The 19,284-nt window shown below is 38.2% G+C and overlaps 1 protein-coding gene across 6 annotated transcripts in view; it reads right to left on the bottom strand.

Moving 5' to 3' along the window:
- Positions 1–1,175: 1,175 nt before the first annotated feature.
- Positions 1,176–19,284, bottom strand: part of SLC26A4 (solute carrier family 26 member 4) — a 49,113-nt gene continuing 31,004 nt past the window's right edge. For all 6 annotated transcript variants that reach the window (XM_032484229.1, XM_032484228.1, XM_032484224.1 and 3 more), the window contains exons 15-21: positions 14,694–14,786; positions 13,555–13,650; positions 12,537–12,767; positions 10,499–10,553; positions 7,928–8,073; positions 6,029–6,112; positions 1,176–3,953 (exon numbers count right to left, since the gene is read on the bottom strand). In XM_032484229.1, the coding sequence (XP_032340120.1) occupies positions 3,930–3,953; positions 6,029–6,112; positions 7,928–8,073; positions 10,499–10,553; positions 12,537–12,767; positions 13,555–13,650; positions 14,694–14,786 (729 nt within the window). In that variant the 3' untranslated portion in view covers positions 1,176–3,929. The remainder of the gene's footprint in view (positions 3,954–6,028; positions 6,113–7,927; positions 8,074–10,498; positions 10,554–12,536; positions 12,768–13,554; positions 13,651–14,693; positions 14,787–19,284) is intronic.

Raw genomic sequence — 19,284 nt, 5'->3', positions numbered from 1 at the left:
AAGAAATCACACACAAACAGATGAAAGTAGAGCTATAAAGAATACATCAAAATGATGACTGATTACCGAGTACTGACACACTGCACAGCACAGGAGACCACTGACAAAATGAAAACCTACTGAATGGGAGAATGTATTTGCAATGATATGACCGATAAAGGGTTAGTGTTCAAAATATATAAACAACTCATACAACTCAGTATCAAAAAAACAAACCACCCAGTCAAAAAATGGGCAGAAGACCTGAATAGACATTTTTCTAAAGAAGTCATCCAGATGGCCAGCAGACACATGAAAAGATGCCCAGTGTCGTCGATCATCAGAGGAATGCAAATCAAAACCACGAGATATTAACTCACACCTGCCAGAATGGCTGTCATCAAAAAGTTAACAAATGTTGGTGAGGATGTGGAGAAAAAAAGAGCCCTTATACACTGTTGGAATATAAATTGATGCAGCCATGTGGAAAACAGTATGGAGGTTCCTCAGAAAACTAAAAATAGAACTACCATATGATCCAGCAAATCCACTGCTGGATATATATCCAAAAAAGAAAACAAAAACACTAATTTGAAAAGATACATGCGCCCCAATGTTCACAGCAGCTTTATTTACAATAGCCAACATGTGGAAGCAACCTAAGTGTCCATCAATATATGAATGGATAAAGATGTGTTGTGTATACATATACATATATACAACATACACACACACACATAAATTTCCAATAGAATACTATTCAGTCATAAAAAATAATGAAATTTTGCCATTTGCAATAACATGGATGGACCAGGAGGGTATTATACTTAGTGAAATAAGCCAGAGAAAGACAAAAACTGTATGTTACCACTTATACATGGAATCTAAAAAAATAAACAAATGAATATAACAAAATAGAAACAGACACACAGATATATTGAACAAACTAGTGGTTACCAGTGGGGAGAGAGAAAGGAGGAGGAGTAAGATAGGGGTAGGGAAATAAGAGGTACAAACTACTATGTATAAAATAAGCTACAAGGATCTGTTGTACAACACAGGGAATATAGCCAATATTTTACAATAACTTTAAATGAAGTATAATGTATAAAAAATTTGAATCACTATGTTGAAACTAATATAATATCATAAATCAACTATATGCCAATTAAGAAAAAGTAGTGGCACACTTAAAATTTAGCATTTTTACTATATTTAATAGTTTTGTTCAGAAAGGACACATCAGAGTAGTTTAAAAGGCAACACTACATCTCAAAAAATATGCACAAATATTTCCAAATGTACATGATTTGACTTTTTCCACTTGTTATTGAAATTCATATACAATACTGGAATCATATTCTACAGGTTAAAAATATAACAAAAGCTTTAATTTCAAGTAAAATTTTCATTGACAAACAGAATTAAAAGTATGTTTACTATTCACAAGATACATGGAAGAGATAGTATTTCTAGAGTGTGCTTGGGAAACAAGTCAAATAGACTGTGGTCTTACGTAGCCACAGACAGACCCAAGATTTTACAAAACTCTAGCCTTTGAAATGTAACTTTGGTATTTCCTTCAACTAATTAAAAAAAAAATGAGCAGTGCATATTTCCTCTATTGAACAGAGGTATTCATCCATTTTCTGCAAGACTATTATGTTCACTCTTTAGAGATATGATTTGTCGCCCTTGTAAGCAGGTATAACTGTGAAAATGAGATAGTGTTATAATCCTGGTTACGCTGTACCCAACAGGGGGAGAAGTCTGTTCCACATCAATTAAAGACATTGTAACCCATGAGCATGAAAGACTGTTAGAACACCACAGCCCATTACGACTTCCTGCAATTCCAATATGTAGTATGGGAAGGGGAATGGAGAGGACGATGAGATTCTCTTAGTCAACCAGTTTGATATGATCACTAATGATACTCCTCCAGAAGTAGACGGAGACCTTATTTCTGATTGTGTTTAAGAAGAAAAACAGAGATAAGACATGCTGTCTTTGGACAGCCAAACACATTTGGGAATTTCACACATCTGCCAAAGGTACAATGTAGTTCTCAGTCAAGTTAAGACATTGTCTTAGTTGGGGACCTGAGTATTTTTCTCTAGAAAAGTACAACTTCGTTCTCTCTAGTGTGAAATATATGAGACCAGTCCAGAGGACCAAAGCCGTATACATTGTCATCATATTCAATGCCTGAAAATTGTTGGCACTCAGAAATGATCAAGTAAAAAATATTTTCTGGCCTAACATACGGATTTTTTTTAAACTTACATATTTTCAATGTGTATATTCCAAACTAAGTTTTTTCCTTTGATACTGAGTTCATTTAGAATGTTTTATCTTAACCAATATAGGCAGTTTGCTTTTTAGATTTTTTTTTTTGAAAGGTAGTTAGAATCAGTTAAAGATCACTTCACATCCTGCTAAAATTTTATAGAAAAATATAAACTTGTTTCAATCACCAGTCATAAACATATCAAAACTGATTTTTGTTCCAAATAACAATTCTTGTGTTAGATTTTAAATAGACCATGCTTAAATATATCTCTATGTAATGACAATTTCTATAAACTAAGATAAAGCAAACTGCATTTTTGAACTAAAGATAGTCTGTCATATATTTTAGTTGATCTTACTAGTGATGGGGAAAAATCATAAATTTTCTATGGCAGGACAATCAAACTAAGACAGAAAGAAAGACAAATGACATTCCCCCTTTGTGGTCGGCCTATCCCGGTGTGCACTATTCATCTACATAATGTATTAATCAGACATCCTCAAAGCAAGAGGATGAAATCAATCTTTGAGAATAGTTCGTCCCTTTTCTTCAGATGCCAGCATTGTAATTCTGTGGTTAATATTTCTTTTTCATGTCATACAGGGGGTCACATTTACCAAAGGCTTGTTCTGTATATGCATAACTCACTAACAGATGGTTTTTGATAAACTGCATACAATGCTAATCTGTCAATATGGTACATAAATAATTTGTCTCCAAAAAATGTATGAAACTGCATCTCTAACTCCTGATTAATGGAGCAGTTCTCAGAGCTTCTCAGAATCTATTTCCCAGGTTATAAGCCTCAATTTGGCTGAAATAAAATTCTCTTTTCTTTTTTTCTTAGCTTGATTGTTACTTGATTTTTCATTGACACTTGTGATCCTTGACTATTATCATATTGAAAAATGGTTTCTGTAAACTACAGTAATCTTATCACTTCACTTCTCTGAGTCAATATTTCTAAAATGTTATCAGCCCAGTTCTGTAGCTTTTAAGTGAACCATTTCCTTTATTCTGAATTCTGGTTACATATCTGGTAACATATATAGTAATACCTCATTATTAAGCACTAACCAAATACGCATTAAAAAATTTATTTTTGTACTTACCAAGAGGGATTTTTAAAGGCATGTATTGATAAGTACATTAGTAATTATAGTTCAGCATTTATTCATCGTGACCTTACACTGTGATCAGTGCAGCTCATGGGTCTCAAGGTCAGTCAGAAATAGAATTTTCTGTAGGATAATCACTCCTGACTCACCTGTCCACAGAGGCTGTTGGGCGACTCTTGCCCCAGCTGCAGGGAGGTACACGCGCACCGACGCGAACACTGTTGGCAAGTCCGTGGTGGGGAACAGCAGCAGAACATCAGCAGGTCCTGGACATTGCTAAATTCTCCTCACCATTTTGCACATTTTAGAAGTAAGCTACTCATATTATAAATAAAGCCTCGAAACAAACTTAGCGCTTCTCTTTCAATGGTTGAGAGGTTAAAAAGAAAAATCCAAGAGTTTAAAAAAATAGAACAGAAAACGAATGAGTGCTTCAAGTTCAAAGAAAATAGTCAATGCAGAAAATATTTGCATAGAATTACGTGGTAGGTAACTTTTGCCTTCCAGTCCTGGCTTAGCATGACCTCCTGAGCCCAGTTTCAGGAAGCAAGTCTTCGCATAGCCTGTGAAAGCCAAGGGGAAACAGCCTTGATGCAAATGAATTCTCTTTAAGTCTACCTTACTTTTTTTGCAACTATGTTTTTGTACTGTTGGTTGCTTACATATACTCATCTTAGGTGTACAACATCACAATAAAAGAAGGGTAAAAACTTCATTTTGTACCTCATCATACTTTAACTGGATGTATTTTAAAAGCAATAATTACTATTTCTTGAACAATTATATTATGTACAAGACACCATTTTATTACTATACATGCACCTATTAATTTTCATAACTCTGTGAAAAACATGAAAAACTAAAGTGAAGACAGGGTAAGTAATTTGCCCTGGGCTACCTAGCCAGTACGTTGCAGAAGCACTCAAATCTGTCTGGTTCTAAAGCCCATACCATTAAAACCACTCTGCCATACTGCGTCCCTATGTACAGGAACCCTACCTGAATCATGATTTTATGCAGCATCAAAAATACTTTTATAGTGTGGCAACTTCTTAAATTCCAATTTTGATGTATGAGTTTTTACTCAGCTAAGCTGGCCCTGTATCCTCAGTCATAAGCTACTGAATCTGGAAGGACTTCCCAGCTCAATAATGACATTTCTGGGCTCAGTAAGCTGATGGACTAAATGCAAAACCTCCAGTAGTATATTTCTCCCATAAAAATCTTCTCTGCCTATCATCCTCGCTGCCTGATTTTATCATTGCAGTTTGAATGTTATTCTTTTCAACATTTTTATCAGGAAGTAGAATAAGTCAGAGAAGGCCTGCCTATCCAAATTTGCATATGGCACCCGTAGGGTGTATATTTAATATGCTGGATGATAGATTCAGAATTCAAAATAATGCCAATAAAGTGGAACCAATAAGCTGTAATCTAGCAGGAGAATTTGTAGTTCTGCATTAGGGTCAAAGCCAATCACATAAATATAAATGGGGGAGCCCAGCTAGACCATAGTTCATGTGAAAATGCCCAAGTCTTTTGTTGACCCCTGCTCAATAGAAGCAGAGATTCTGATGTAGTTATTATGAAAATAAACCTGTTTTTAAGTCGCAGTAATGGCAGCATCTTGATGAGATCAAGGTAGGTCATGGTTGACCCTGTGTGAGGTTTTGTGTCCCCTTCTTGACCGGGGATGGATTGACAAATTTCATGTCTATGAGGAACGGTGAAGAACTGGAGGAGTCTCGCGTGCGGTGGAGTCTGCTGGAGACATGAGAGCTCCTCTCAGATATTTAAGGGCTGTTCAGAGAAGGCAACACAAAGGGTCTCAGTCCACTGGGTGGTCATTGGAGAAAGACTGAGTCTAATTTGCAAGCACAATGAACACTTGGAGACTTTCAATTGTGTAACAAACTCCCTTGAAAAGCTACTTGTTGCCAATATCTGGAAATGTTCACACAAAGGCTGAGGTAATAACCTTAGGGATGAGGTGGGAGAGATTTCAGCATGGCCCAGGGTATGGGACTATTTGACTTCTAAGACTTCTTTCAACTTTAAAATTCTATGCTCTTCTTTTTTGGTCCCATTTCACTGAATGATGGAGCCACAAAGTTCACTCAGATACTGGAAGTTTCATTCAGGTTTCCTAGGAATAGTCTGAAGCCCCAAGAACATCAGAAATACACAGAATCAGCCTGGAAATTGTGAGAGTCTCTTTTTTAAGCCATTATTAGTCAGATAAAGAAAGGTCATGAGGTTTCCTGTTCCTCACGTACTGTTTCTGAAGCTTAAGAAACTCCTGGGTTAAAAATTCCCACTATTCACCTTTCTCCTATCCCACGGACCTTAGGTCTCTGGAAGAGAAAGTATGTGAGGCGTCTGTATAAAGTCAGGACCAGCGTGTTGGCTGCTTCTAGATACTGATCACACCTGTATGCCTGGGGCAAAAGGTCCCCCCAGGTACTTAATATCTTCAAAGGAGAATTCTTGTTTTCTATTTTCCCCATTCAATGAAGCCATCCTCTTAGAATTTTTTTAACAATTATTTTCCCTGAGTAGTTTTTATCAGACATAGTCACTACATGTATTATTCTATTTAATCCAAAGTATTTTCTTTGAAAGAAAATAATGATCATACCTCATCTTGGACATCAAGTTCTTCTTCAATCAGCTCTGCTTCCATTAACTCAAGAGGATCTTTACAGTCCTGGATGAGGGTGATCTTGACAGAACACAGAGAGTATTTATTGGAAGTATAATAGAGTCAACTCACTTGGTACTAAGAATGTTTTGCTGGTGCCTCTCATCTGCAATCTGTACTTCAAAGTCCTTTCAGCTCTCTTGTCCTTTTCTATTTCCCACTTAGAATTTTCCCCTTATCATTTCTTCACATCAGGTGTGAACTGGTATCGCTCTCCATTGTTGAACCTCCCTTGCAGCTCTCTTCCCCAACCTCTGAAGTGCATGCCTCTTAATGAGTCACCCCGTCTGCCTAAACGAGTCAGCAGTCAGTGGTGTTTTTCTTTCAATGGCTAAGCTAACAGCACTCAGTACAGCACTGAGGATGCAGTGAATGCCCGGGGAAGGGTTCGTGACTGATGACAATAAACAGTCTCAGGTTGAATTGGGTGGGGCTTAATTTTATTGGAGATGGAAACCAACATGTATGGACCAAGTAGGTTGTTTGGGAAAGTTCTGCTGTTGTTTAACAGTAGTTTGTAAAACCAGCAGCAACCTGGACTTTGTCCTATGTGTAAAGGATATCCCCGGAGCAACTCTAAATGTGTATCAAGGCAAGAGTGACATTTCAAAATGCTTCTTAGCTACTTTTCATCTCACAAATAAATAAGCAGTGAGGGAGCTCATAGCTCAGTGGCAGAGTGCATGCCTAGCATACACGAGGTCCTGGGTTCAACACCCAGTACCTCCATTAAAAAAAAAAATCCCTAGTTACTCCTACCCCAAAAAAAGCAAATAAATAACCCAGTTCTCTTTATATGATCCTGCTTTGCTGTTGTTATAAACGGGTTAGAGAATTTTAAGTTAGATTAAAAAAAAGTTTATGAGTTTTCAAAGCTGAGCATCTTGCGTGTAGTTTTATTTTTGTTTTTGTATTTAAGATCCACATTTTGGTATTTAGGACTAGTATTTTTTCCAATAGCATTAAGCAGAACAATCTCTTCACTAAAAATAGCTAAGAAGAATGTATTATTGTTTTCTAAATTAGTTTTACTTCAAATATTAACTTCCCAACTACAGTAAGACTCTACTTATCCTACTTGGAGGAAAGAAAAAAAAAAAGGAAAGCAATTTAAACTACAGTAGGCTGTGTCACTGGAATAATAATTATTGTTGTTATTTTTATAAAGTATTTGTTTTAGTTTCTCAAATTCATGGTGAGATGAGGCTCTTGTACCAGGCAGTAGGCCCAGCCCAGTGACCCACACCAGAATACTCAACTCTCCTGGCTGTTTTACAGGAGAAACGACAAAATACGGAGGCCTGTGGGAAATCGCGGTCTATTTTGTTTTGTGGGGAACGGTTAATTCTGGGCTGATCGATGGCTTTTAATTTTTTTTTTTTTTTTTTTTTTTTTTTTGGTTTTTCAAAGGTCACTTACACCTAATGGATCCTATTTAGAGACATTTATAATTGAGAGTTTCCAGACTGCTGAGAATTTAAAATGCAGTTTATATATGAATTACAGAAGATCCAAGATTCAGTGCCTATATTCTCAAGTCACTATAGCTAATGCCCACTTTTATTAGTAAACTCACACGTTGGAGAATTAATACATACTAGGTACTACCAGTTACTTTCCTATAAACTGTCATATTTAGTCTTTGTCGCTCCCCAGCAAAGGTGCATGTTTTTACTCCCATTTTACTGATGAGAAAACTGAGGCTATAAGAAGTCAAGTAGATGGCTTGAAATCCCAGTAGCCTGGGATTCAAACCTAGATTTGTGGAATTTTTGCCATTTACAGAAAGCATTATAGTTTAGGAAAGACACATACATAGAAAGGTCGAATGCTTACTGTTTCTAAGATGGAATCTTGAACCTCTTGGGATTTAACCTGGCTCTGTAGATGGAGGACAGCATCATGGACGGTCAGAAAGAATATGTCCTTCCTAATGTTGTCATTAAAGAAGCCACATTTCTCCAGCTTTTCTATCACATGATCTTCAAAAGAAAGAATGTTTAGTCTCTAAGAAAAGACATTTTTGTAATGCCAACCAATAGTAAGTTGTGGTTCCTCCTCTTTTTAGTTTTTTGTTTTGTTTTTTTCTCATTTCCAAAATGTGAGCCTGCTCTAAACAGAGTTTCTTTTCCAGTAGCCTATGGAATGGCTATACCCTAACTGGCTGTAGGAGACGGCCTCGTTTCCCCAGCCACATCCCCTCTGCCGGGGACTCATTCTCCAGCTGCCCTGGGTCTGGCTGCTGATGGTTCACAGCTGTGCCCTTTTCTAGAGAACTTTCTTTCAGGATCTGGGGGGTTATACCACCCCCTTGGGGTGGCCTGCAGCCACTGACTGACTGATACGGAGGTACAAGGGCCAGCGCCCTGACCTCGAGGAGGGGTGACCATCTGGTGCTTTTCCTGCTGTGTGCTCCCATGGACTTGGGCTAAGGTAAATTCTGAAACCATGTCTTTGTCTTCGTTCCCTGTCCTATCCTACTCCCCTTGCTCCTTCCTGAATTTTCCAGAGTGTATCTCAATAAATCACTTATGCAAGAATCTTTATCTCTATTCTTCTAGAAAACTCAGCCTAAACTCTAGTATTTTCCTACACATGAACACTTGCACATAGACACAGACTCATACCTGGAAGTTCCTCTAGTTCTAAGGGGTCTGTCATCTCTGTCTCTGATCTCTGCATGGTAATTCTCCCCATGGATCCTGCACTGCTGTCAGGACAGAGGTTTCCATGCCTTACCAGCTCTGTGGTACAAATTGGATATAATCTTTCTAGGTTCAAAAAGGCTTTCCAAGTGATTGCCTCATGGGTAGAGTTTCTGTTTGTGGCGATGAAATTTTTGAAAACAGATGTGATGAACATTGGAGAGCATGTAACTTTTCAAATTAGAGTTTTCGTTTTTTTCCAGATATATACCCAGGAGTGAAATTGCTGGATCATATGGTAACTCTATTCTTAGTTTTTTGAGAAACCTCCATACTCTTTTCCACAGTGGCCGCACCAATTTATATTCTCACCAACAGTGTACAAGGGTGCCCTTTTCTCCACACCCTCCCCAGCATTTATTATTTGTAGACTTTTTAATGATGGCCATTCTGACAGGTGTGAGGTGATATCTTGTTGTTTTGATTTGCATTTCTCTAATAATTAGCAAAGTTGAGCATCTTTTCATGTGCCTGTTGGCCATCTGTATGTCTTCTTCAGAAAAATGTTTTTTCAGATCTTCTGCCCATTTTTTGATTGGGTTGTTTGGGTTTTTCGATATTGAGTTGTATGAGCTGTTTGTATATTTTGGATATTAACCCCTTGTCAATCACATCATTTGCAAATATTTTCTCCCAGTCCATAGGTTGTCTGTTCATTTTGTTGGTGGTTTCCTTTGCTGTGCAAAAGCTTTTAAGTTTAATTAGGTCCCATATTACTTATAGTAGCTAAGACATGGAAGCAACCAAATGTCCATCAACAGAAGACTAGATTAAGATGTGGGGTGTGTGTATGTATATTTATAATATTCCACATATATAATGGAATATTACTCAGCCATTAAAAACTAAAATTCTGCCAATTGCAGCAATGTTGGAGGACCTAGGGAATATTATGCTTAGTGAAGTAAGTCAGAGAAAGACAAATACTGTATGAAATTACTTATATGTGTAACCTTTTTTAAAAATACAAATGAATATATATGCAGAACAGAAACAAACCCACAGATATAGAAAAAAAAAGCTTGTGGTTACCAAAAGGGCAGGGGGGGACAAATTTGGGGTATGAGATAAATAGATACAAACTACTATGTAAATAATAGGCAAGCAAGAAGGACATAGTATATAGCACAGGGAATTATAGCCATCATCTTGTAATAACCTATAATGGAGTATAGTCTGCTAAAATAGTAAATCACTATGATGTGCACCTGAAAACAATATAATATTGTAAATCAACTATACTCCAATAAAAAAAGAAAAGAAAAAAAATTAAAAACTGGAGGATGTGGGTATAGCTCAGTGGCTGAGTGCATGCTTGGCATGCACGAGGTCCTGGGCGCAGTCCCCAGTACCTCCAGTAAAATAAATAAATACAAAATCAACAATAGCAACAACAACCAAAAAAATGTTCAGTAAATGTAAAATACACACTAGATCTCAAAGACGTGGACAAAAACAAACAGCATAAAATAGTAAAAAAAAAAAAAATACATAGTTGTGATGATTGTACAGCAGTGTGAATGTACCTAATTGTACACTTGAACTTGACTAAAATGGCGAATTTTATATTATACATCTTTTACCACAATAAAAAAAGTTTTGGGGAAAAAAGGCCTTTGGACATCATGTACTTACATTCCAAGGTAGGAGAAAGGGCTTAGGGGAAAGTCTTATAGATAGATATGTACATATATGCATTTACCTTGAAGTGATGCAAAGTACACATTTACATCAATTCTTTGGAATTCTTTGACAATCTAAAAATTTAAAAAGGAGAATTTGCAACAGTGAGTAACTTTATCTGCCCATAATTCAGTAGCATTCAGTTACTTGCTCAGGAGAAACTTCCAACACTTTCATGGTTAATCAGGAGTTTGAGGAAAGCTCATTATTAGAAAACCACAGTGGTTTTCAGTATAGTGTTAGGGGTGAAAAGACCGTATCTCAAGAGGTGGCAGCATCCAGTGCTCAGTAGGATAGCGCAGAGATGCGTCATAAATATTTGTGGAAGGACAGAGAGACAGGAGGACAGAACGCTTCCTAATGCAGCCCTTGCTGATTAGAAAGAAGAGTATTAGTTTATATCTTTGAATGAAAGACATATGGGTGTGGATATGTGGCCACCAGATTCCAAATGTAAAAACTGACCTGAAAACCAGAGCCTTTGTATCTTGACTGTAATTTTGTACTATAGTTTTGCAAGATGTTATCATTGAAAGAAACTGAGTAAAGGGTACAGAGGATCTCTCTGTATTGTTTGTTACAACTTCACGGAGATCTACAATTATCTCAAAAGAAAAAGTTCAATTAAAAAAAATCAAGGCTCCAGACCTATGGGCGACAATTCAATAGAACTTGAGGTTTTGGGGTGAAAGATCAAGACCTCTATGCAGGTATGTTTGGAGTTTTCAGAATTGTCATTATAGCATCTGAAAGCAACTATTTGTTAGATGTGGAAAATATCCTGGCATGAAGTTTGATGACTCTTCCCCAAAGTAATTCATTAAACCCTTTGGCCGACAAAATGGATTTGAGCCAATGCCTGGAATGAAATGCACGAGGACGAACAAGACTACGTTCTCAAATGAGCCAATAACCAGGTCTGCTAAGGGACCTGGAATAGAACCTACCAGCATATTCTCGCACGCTTTTGTCAGGTATAGTCACTTTTCCACCTGACCTGCCTAGCACCCACATCCTGGCATCATTTCCTGCCCTTACAGAGGAAGCCAAGAAGCCCCAGCTAAGCTAAACCTCAGGTCGGGGTTAGTTTCAGATTATTACATCTGATTGTTGGAACCTTGAACCTGTCTGTTTCTCTGCCTGATCCTCTTGAACCTACCTGAAGCTTCACCTAAACTTGACACTCCTGGTCAAGGTGACACCCTATAGCTAGTCTGCTTTGGAGCACTTAGTACAGTTGTTATTTGCGAGGTTACTTAACATTTGCTTTGCCCCCCAGACTGCTTAGTCCCATGAGGGTAGTGACTTCGTAATTAATTTCTTGCGCCTGGCTGAGTGCTTGGCACACATGAGGCATTTCACATCAATTTGTTGAAAGAATCATTGAACTTGAGCTTGCAAGCATACCTGGTTTCTGATATCATGAGTGTTTCTGTCCTGCATGCTCCTCGACTCTTTGACGTCATAAATGCCCAACCTGCTTCCTGCTGATCTAACCTTCATACTGCCTGAGTTTTCCAGTCCTAACATGAACCTCATTCTGCTGCTGTTCACATAATAAAAACATAACATATAATTTTGTCCTTTTTTCTTTCTTTTCACATTCCATGTCCTGTATATTCTCAGAAAAATAAAACATATGTTAATATTTGTTGACGGATGACTATGTTCCAGACACTCTTCATTCTTCTGTTATTCATATATATATGAATATATTCTCATTTAATCCTCATAACAACCCCATGAAGTCAGTACCATCATTATCCCCATATTACAGATGAAGAAATTGAGGTACAGACAGATGAAGCAACTTGCCCAAAGTCACACTACTAGTAAGTGGTAGAGCCAGGATTCAACTCCAGGTAGTCTGTCTTCACAGCCTGTGCTTTAAAATATCATACTCTTTTGCAAAAGCAGCCCCCTAGAAAAATTACAGAGCCCACGCAATGTCACCCTTTCTACAAGACTGGGCAACCCATACCATTTTACTGTTGCCAAAACTCCAGATCGAAACACCAGATGCAAAAACACCAGAATTCAAAACACCAGAACCTTACCACTTGCAATGATCTCACTCCAACAACATCCAAGAAAGATACAGCTCCACAGTCAAGCACGAGGCTGTGGATCGGCACTTTGGGAACATTCACTTTGACTGGGAGCTCGGAGTTCCAATCCACCTGAATCTCTATTTCCTTGGTTGGGATACCAAGTTCTTCTGGATCTTCGATATCTTCATCAGGCTCAAAAGCATTATTGGATGTACCAGCATCACTTATAATGCCATTCTAAAGAAAGAAAACATTGCCAACTTAATTACCAATGATTTGGGATATCTTTCAACAAATTAAAATTTCTTAAAGGGAACTATATTCAATACCTTGTAATAGCCTAGAATAAAAAAGAATATGAAAGGGAATATATATAATTCATATATTTTATATATATATATATAAACTGAATCACTATGCTGTATACCAGAAATTAACACAACATTGTAAATAGACTATACTTCAATTTAAAAAAATAAAATAAAATAAAATTTCTTAAAAATCCTACAGACTGTTCCTTGGTAAGCAAAACGTCGAGGGGATGAACTCTTCAAGAATGAGGTTTACCTCAGCCCAAATTTTAATGTGCTCCAGGAAGAAAAACGGATGAGTGGTGGAGCCAGAACATGCATGATTTCTGGAAGACTGTGGACCTTAGCCAAGAGATACACTGGCAGGAGAGTTTGAATAAAAGATAATAGCGCTAAAGTTAATGAACTTACGAGTGCTTTCTGTTGTAATTTTCTGGCATTGAATTAGCACTTGTTTTGTTCCTTTCGGTAAAATTAAGGTTTATTTCACGTAAGGAAAGAAAAAAATCACACCCTGTGTTTCCAAAGAGCTCTGCTGGTTTCGTTTTATTCCTTCTTGCCTACAACTCAGCTGTCCTCTGACATACATATGTCATCTGCTTGTACGCATCTGAGTACCAAAGCGGGTATATTTCATTTTAGACACTCTAACTGCCTTAGTCTCATCTGAGAAAGTAAAGGATTTAAGAGGGGAAAGAATGATGTTACCTCACCTTTGTTGCTCTTAATTGTCCTTTTTTGATGAGTTTTTGTATTTTCCTCAATGCTTTCAGCCTCTTATTATACACTCTAATGGCATCAAATCCAACCTTTGGAAATAAATATCAAGTTACTTAAAAGTTCTGGTGCCTAATGCTCATTAGTGGCAACTGTTATCTGGAAAGCCTATTTCTCAAGTGACATTATTCTTCAATATATCCTGCCAAAAAAGAAATTCTGAGGTCTGATGCAGGTCTCCACTACCAGGCCACCCTACCCACACAGAGACTCAGCAGTAGCATATTAAAGACTCCAAGACAATTAAAAAAAAAACAGCAAAAAATAAACTCTTGAGCTTTAAGTCTATGTTTTCCAAACTTCATTGACATCATAGAGCCCTTTTGTTATTGCAGCATCTGTGAACATTCCTCTGAACCTTAGGAAAACAGTGATCTAGAGGCAAACCCCAACTTCAAAGTATAGCATGGATTTGAACCAGGATTTCCTGCTTGTGTATTCCACTTAGAGTTTTTACCCTTTATTCCAGCTGGGCACACCCCCCCCAACCCAAACCCCAACTCCTGCCCACGTTCCCAGACTTTCCTCTCAGCCCACATAGTTCCCAGACACCTGACATCCTTCCTTCTGCCCAGCTGCCACCCAAAGCCTGATCAACTAACATGGACTGCTCCCTTCCAAGAAATCTTAACACTTAACTGTCTACACTACTTAATCTTACTTTTGGAACTTACTCAAATTCTGCCTGGAGACATCTCTTAGTGGTTTTGTGTGGCAGAGTTATTGCTACCTGGATTTTAACATATGTGTTGTTGTTGTTTTTTTCCTATCCTCAAATAGATTGAAAGTTATTTGGGGGGAGGGCATAGCTCAAGTGGTAGGTTGCATGCTTGGCATGCACAAGGTCCTGGGTTCAATCCCCAGTACCTACCTCTGAAAAATAAATACATACATAAGTAAACCTAATTACCTCCCTGCAAAAATAAACAAATAAAACTTAAAAAAAAAGTTATTTGAGGGCAAGGATATTTTAATTCTTAATGTCTTGTACGAAGGGAATAGGGTATAGGGCCTGTAGAATGAATGAAGTCTCAAAGGAGGTTAGAAGCCAGATTTCTAGGGATAAAATACTTACTGTGGACTTGATACATTTTTTTAAGCCATCAACGTTGCCATAAAAAATAGGACTAGAAAATCTAAGAATCTTTACTCCTTCAGGCTCTTCAATCTAGCATTAAAAAAAAGAAAAAAAGAAATTGTGTGAGTTTAAATTATTTCATGCCTCAAATATGCAATTAAGTTTTTGGCTATTCAGTGAGGAACTGAGTTGCAGTTGCTCAGGGGAGCCAGGCGGCTGCACTCAACTGTCTTTGAAGAGGGGCTGCATTGCATTTGAGAAGCACTGGGGTTATACACACAGTCCCACAGAAGGTCAAGTTAGAAGACCTTAGAAAACAATTATTCAACCCTGTGATTTCCAGATGAAGACACTGAGGCTCAGAATGGTGATATGATTTGCCTTAAGGTCATATCACTGGCTCTCTCTTCCCCACCCCCAAGCCAAATTCTGTTATAAAGGGAGGGGGCAAAATCAAGGGGACTTGCAGGAACTGAGGCCTATGATGTCATTTGCTTGTTCTTACCCTGATGCACAGTGGCCAGACCACAGGTGGACCCCACAGAATCACAGGCTTTTCTGCTTTTAGGGATCATAGTGATTTTAGTCTATGTCTATTTAGTCTATTTTAGTCTTTTAGATCATAGTGATTTAGTGATCATAGCCTCTCCAGATGAGAAAACTGACGTCCTGAGAGGCTGCGTGACTCAGCTACTCGGCAAGGTCTCCACAAGCCAGAGCCTCAAACTCTGAACCCGAGACTCACCTAGGGTTCCCTGCCACAGAGCAAAAAGATTCGTCTCTAGAGTCATTTCTAGCTCTTGATGGTACCTGGTTCAACATAACTGAGAAAGATTATAGAAATAAATGAAGCAGCAGCTACTGCAATTCCAGTCAGTAGCCAACATTTTTTTTAATGTTAAGGTAATATTAGACTACAACTTCCTAGGGTTCACATTAAAAAAAAAATTTTTTTTTGCTTTTAAAAACTATTTGTTGTGAAATTAATACTTTCTTACGTTTCTTTCTTCCTCCCTCCCTCCCTTCATTTCTTTCTAACTTTCCTTCATGGCAGGTCCACTTTCTCCATAAGCAATTTCTCCAGTGATCACCACAGTAAATCTGGTTACCGTCTGTCACTAGACAATGGAGCCTGTTTACCCATTCCTTGCTCTTCCGTGTTTTGGAAGTGTTGAGAAGAATAGGTATTCACTTTTCTTTGAATCTTTGTTAGAATTTGCCAGTGAAACAGTCTGGTCCTGGGCTTTTGTTTGTTGGGATTTTTTTTTTATTATTATTACTGACTTAATCTCCTCACTAGTGATCAGTCTGTCCAGATTTTCTTTTTCTTCATGATTCAGTCTTGCAAGATTGTATGTTTCTAGGCATTTATCCTTTTTTTCTCAGTTCTACAATTTGTTGCTGTATAGTTGTTAATAGTAGTCTTTTAACGATCCTCTGAATTTCTGTGGTATCATTTGTAAGTTTGCCTCTTTTGTTTCTGATTTTATTTATTTGAGCCCTCTCTATTTTCCTGTTTTTTTCTTAGGTGAGCCAAGCTAAAAGTTTGTCAATTTTGTCTATCTTTTCAAAGAACCAGCTCTTTGGTTTTTTATCTTTCCTTTTCTTTTTTCTTTCTTTTTTTTTTTTAAGTCTGTTTCATTTGTTTCCACTCTGATCTTGATTATTGCCTTCTTTCTACTAACTTTGGGCTCTTTTTCTAGTTCCTTTGGATGTAAATTAGACTGTTTATTTGAGATGTTTCATGTTTCTTCTGTTAGGCCTGTATTGCTGTGAACTTCCCTCTTAGAACTGCTTTTGCTGCATCTCATCAATTTCAGAATGTTGTATTTCCATTTTCACTGGTCTCGAGGTTTTTTTTTTTTTCTTTTTCTTTTTTTTTTGGGAGGTGGGAGGTAATTAGGTTTATTTATTTATTTTTTTAGATGGCGGTGCTGGGGATTGAACCCAGGACCTCATGCATGCTAGGCATACACTCTACCACTGAGCTATACCCTCCCTCCTTGAGGTATTTTTTTTTAATTCCCCTTTGGTTTCTTCATTGACCCATTGTTTGTTCAGTAACATGTGGCTTAGTCTTCATATATTTGTGATTTTGTGGTTTTTTTAGTTTTCTTCTTATAATTGATTTCTAGTTTAATACCGTTGTGGAAAAGATGTTTAATACCATTTCAACCTTCTTACGTGTGTTGAGACTTGTTCTGTTCCTTTCTCTTTCTCTTGCTCTCTTCGCTGTGGTTTGATGACTTTCTTTAATGTTATATTTAGAGTCTTTTCTCATTGTCTTTTGTGTATCTACTGTAGGTTTTTGCTTTGTAGTTACCATGAGGTTCACATATAGCAGCCTGTAAATCTATAAATAAAATAGCCTATTTTAAGCTGACAGCAACTTAAGTTTGAATGTACTCTAGAATGTCTACATTTTTGCTCCTCCCCCACCTTTCGTTTTAGATGTCATATTTTACATCCTTTTGTTTTGCATATTCCTTAGCTATTTATTGTAGTTATAATTAATTTTACTACCTTTGTCTTTTAACCTTCATGTTAGCTGTGTAAGCAGTTAACCTACTACCTTTACTATATATTTGCCTTTACCAGTGAGATTTTTACTTTCATACATTTTCTTGTTGCTAGTTAGTGCCTTTTCCTTTCAGTTTAAAGAAATCCCTTTCACATTTTTGTGAAGCTAGTTTAGTGGAGATGAACTCCGTTAGCTTTTGCTTGGCTGGAAAACTCTTTATCTTTCCTTTGATTCTGAATAATAACCTTGCCGGGTGGAGAATTCTTGGTTGGAAGTTTTGTCCTTTCATGATATACTCTGCGTACGTAATGCCACTCCCCTCTGTCCTGCAAAGTTGCTGCTGAAAAATCAGCTGACCCCCCCCCCCTTGGGGGTTCCCGTGTATGTAACAAGTTATTTTTCTTTGCTATTTTTAAGACTCAGTCTTTAACTTTTGATATTTTAATTATAATGTCTTGGTATAGATCTCTTTGGGTTCATCTTATTTGGAACTCACTGTACTTCCTGGACCTGGATGTTTGTTTCCTTCCCCAGGTTAGGGAAGTTTTCAGCCATTATTTCTTCAAAAGGTTCTCTGCCTCTCTCTTTCTCTCTCCTCCTTCTTGTTCCCCTACAATATGAATGTTATTCTGCTTGATGCTGTCTCATAGGTCCCGTAAGCTGTCCTCACCTTCTTTTTGCTGCTCTGCTGGGGTCAGTCCCACTGCCCTGTCTTCTAGGTTGCTGGTCCATTTTTCTGCTTCATCCAGTTTGCTGTTGAACTCGTCTAGTGTATTCTTCCGTTCGGTTATTGTATTCTTCAGCTCCGTGACTTCTGTTTAGACTTTCTTATATTTTCTGTCTCTGTTGAAGTTCTCATGTGTTCATCCATTCTTCTCCTGAGTTCAGTGAGCATCTTTATAACCATTAATTTGAATATTGATTGATTGATTGATTGTTTTGGGGGGAAGGTATTAGGTTTATTTATTTTTAGAGGAGGTACTGGGGATTGAACCCAGGACCTTGTGAATGCTAAGCATGCACTTCACCACTGAGCTATACTCTCCCCCCTTACAACCATTACTTTGAACTCTTTATCAGGTAGATTACTGATCTGTTTCATTCAGATCTCTTTCTGACGTTTTATCTCAGTCTTTCATTTGGAACCTATTCCTCTGTTTCCTCATTTTGCATGATTCTCTGTTTCTGTGTATCAGGCAAAACAGCTACCTCTTCTAGTCTTAAAGGAGTGGCCTGTGTAGGAGAGGAACCTTATTGTTCAGCCTTGCCCTTGCTCTTAGTTGGCTCTCAAACCTTTGTGCTTGTCTGAGTAGCCTGGTTTATTTTTGATCTGTCCCAGTTGTTGAGGGTGTGCCAAGACCTGTCAGTGTTCCAAAGGGAGGGCTGTCAGTCAGCACCTGGTTTCAGGCTGATTGGAATCCAGATCCTCAGGCAGCAGCTTTTAAAGTATGCAAATACACACAGTCTTGTGGGACCATAACTGTAAACCCTGCTGACCTCCAAATCAGGAGATCTGAAGATACCTGCTGGATAATGGCTGCAAAAACTGGAGCTTCAGATGAGTGTAATTAAGCTCCTTTCTGGGAGGTACCACAAGCTGCTGCGAGGCCGAGGAAAGGTGCAAGGATGGTGTCTCCCTGCCTACATGGCCAAGAGCACCTCTGTAGCCACTACATGTGTGGCAGACCTGCAGCCTATCCCTCAGGTTGAAGCTCTAGGATAAATAAATGGGCCTTTTTCACAGGCAGACCAGGGTATGTTTCAGTCTTCTCTGTGCGCAGTACCCTGGGTGTGGTAGACTGCCCAGGACTAGCTTTCCAACTGTTTCAGTCTGGTGGGGCCCAGGCATGCAAGCCCCTCTGGTCCCCCAGGGTCAGGGAACCATGGGGCATTCCTTGTGTGGACTGTGTTGGCCTGTCTGCTTTAGTCTGGCTACAGGAGAGGGCTGAGGGTGGGGCACTGCACAGCGTTAGCAATGCAAGAGAAGAGCACCAGGGGCGGGGTTGCTGTAGCTCTACTGAAGTCGTACCTGGGTACAGCCACCTGCGCTAGCAAGGTATGGGGAGT

Source organism: Camelus ferus, chromosome 7 (assembly GCF_009834535.1).
Source record: "Camelus ferus isolate YT-003-E chromosome 7, BCGSAC_Cfer_1.0, whole genome shotgun sequence".
In the NCBI taxonomy this organism is placed as follows: domain Eukaryota; kingdom Metazoa; phylum Chordata; class Mammalia; order Artiodactyla; family Camelidae; genus Camelus; species Camelus ferus.
This window is presented reverse-complemented; position numbering and strand designations above follow the sequence as displayed.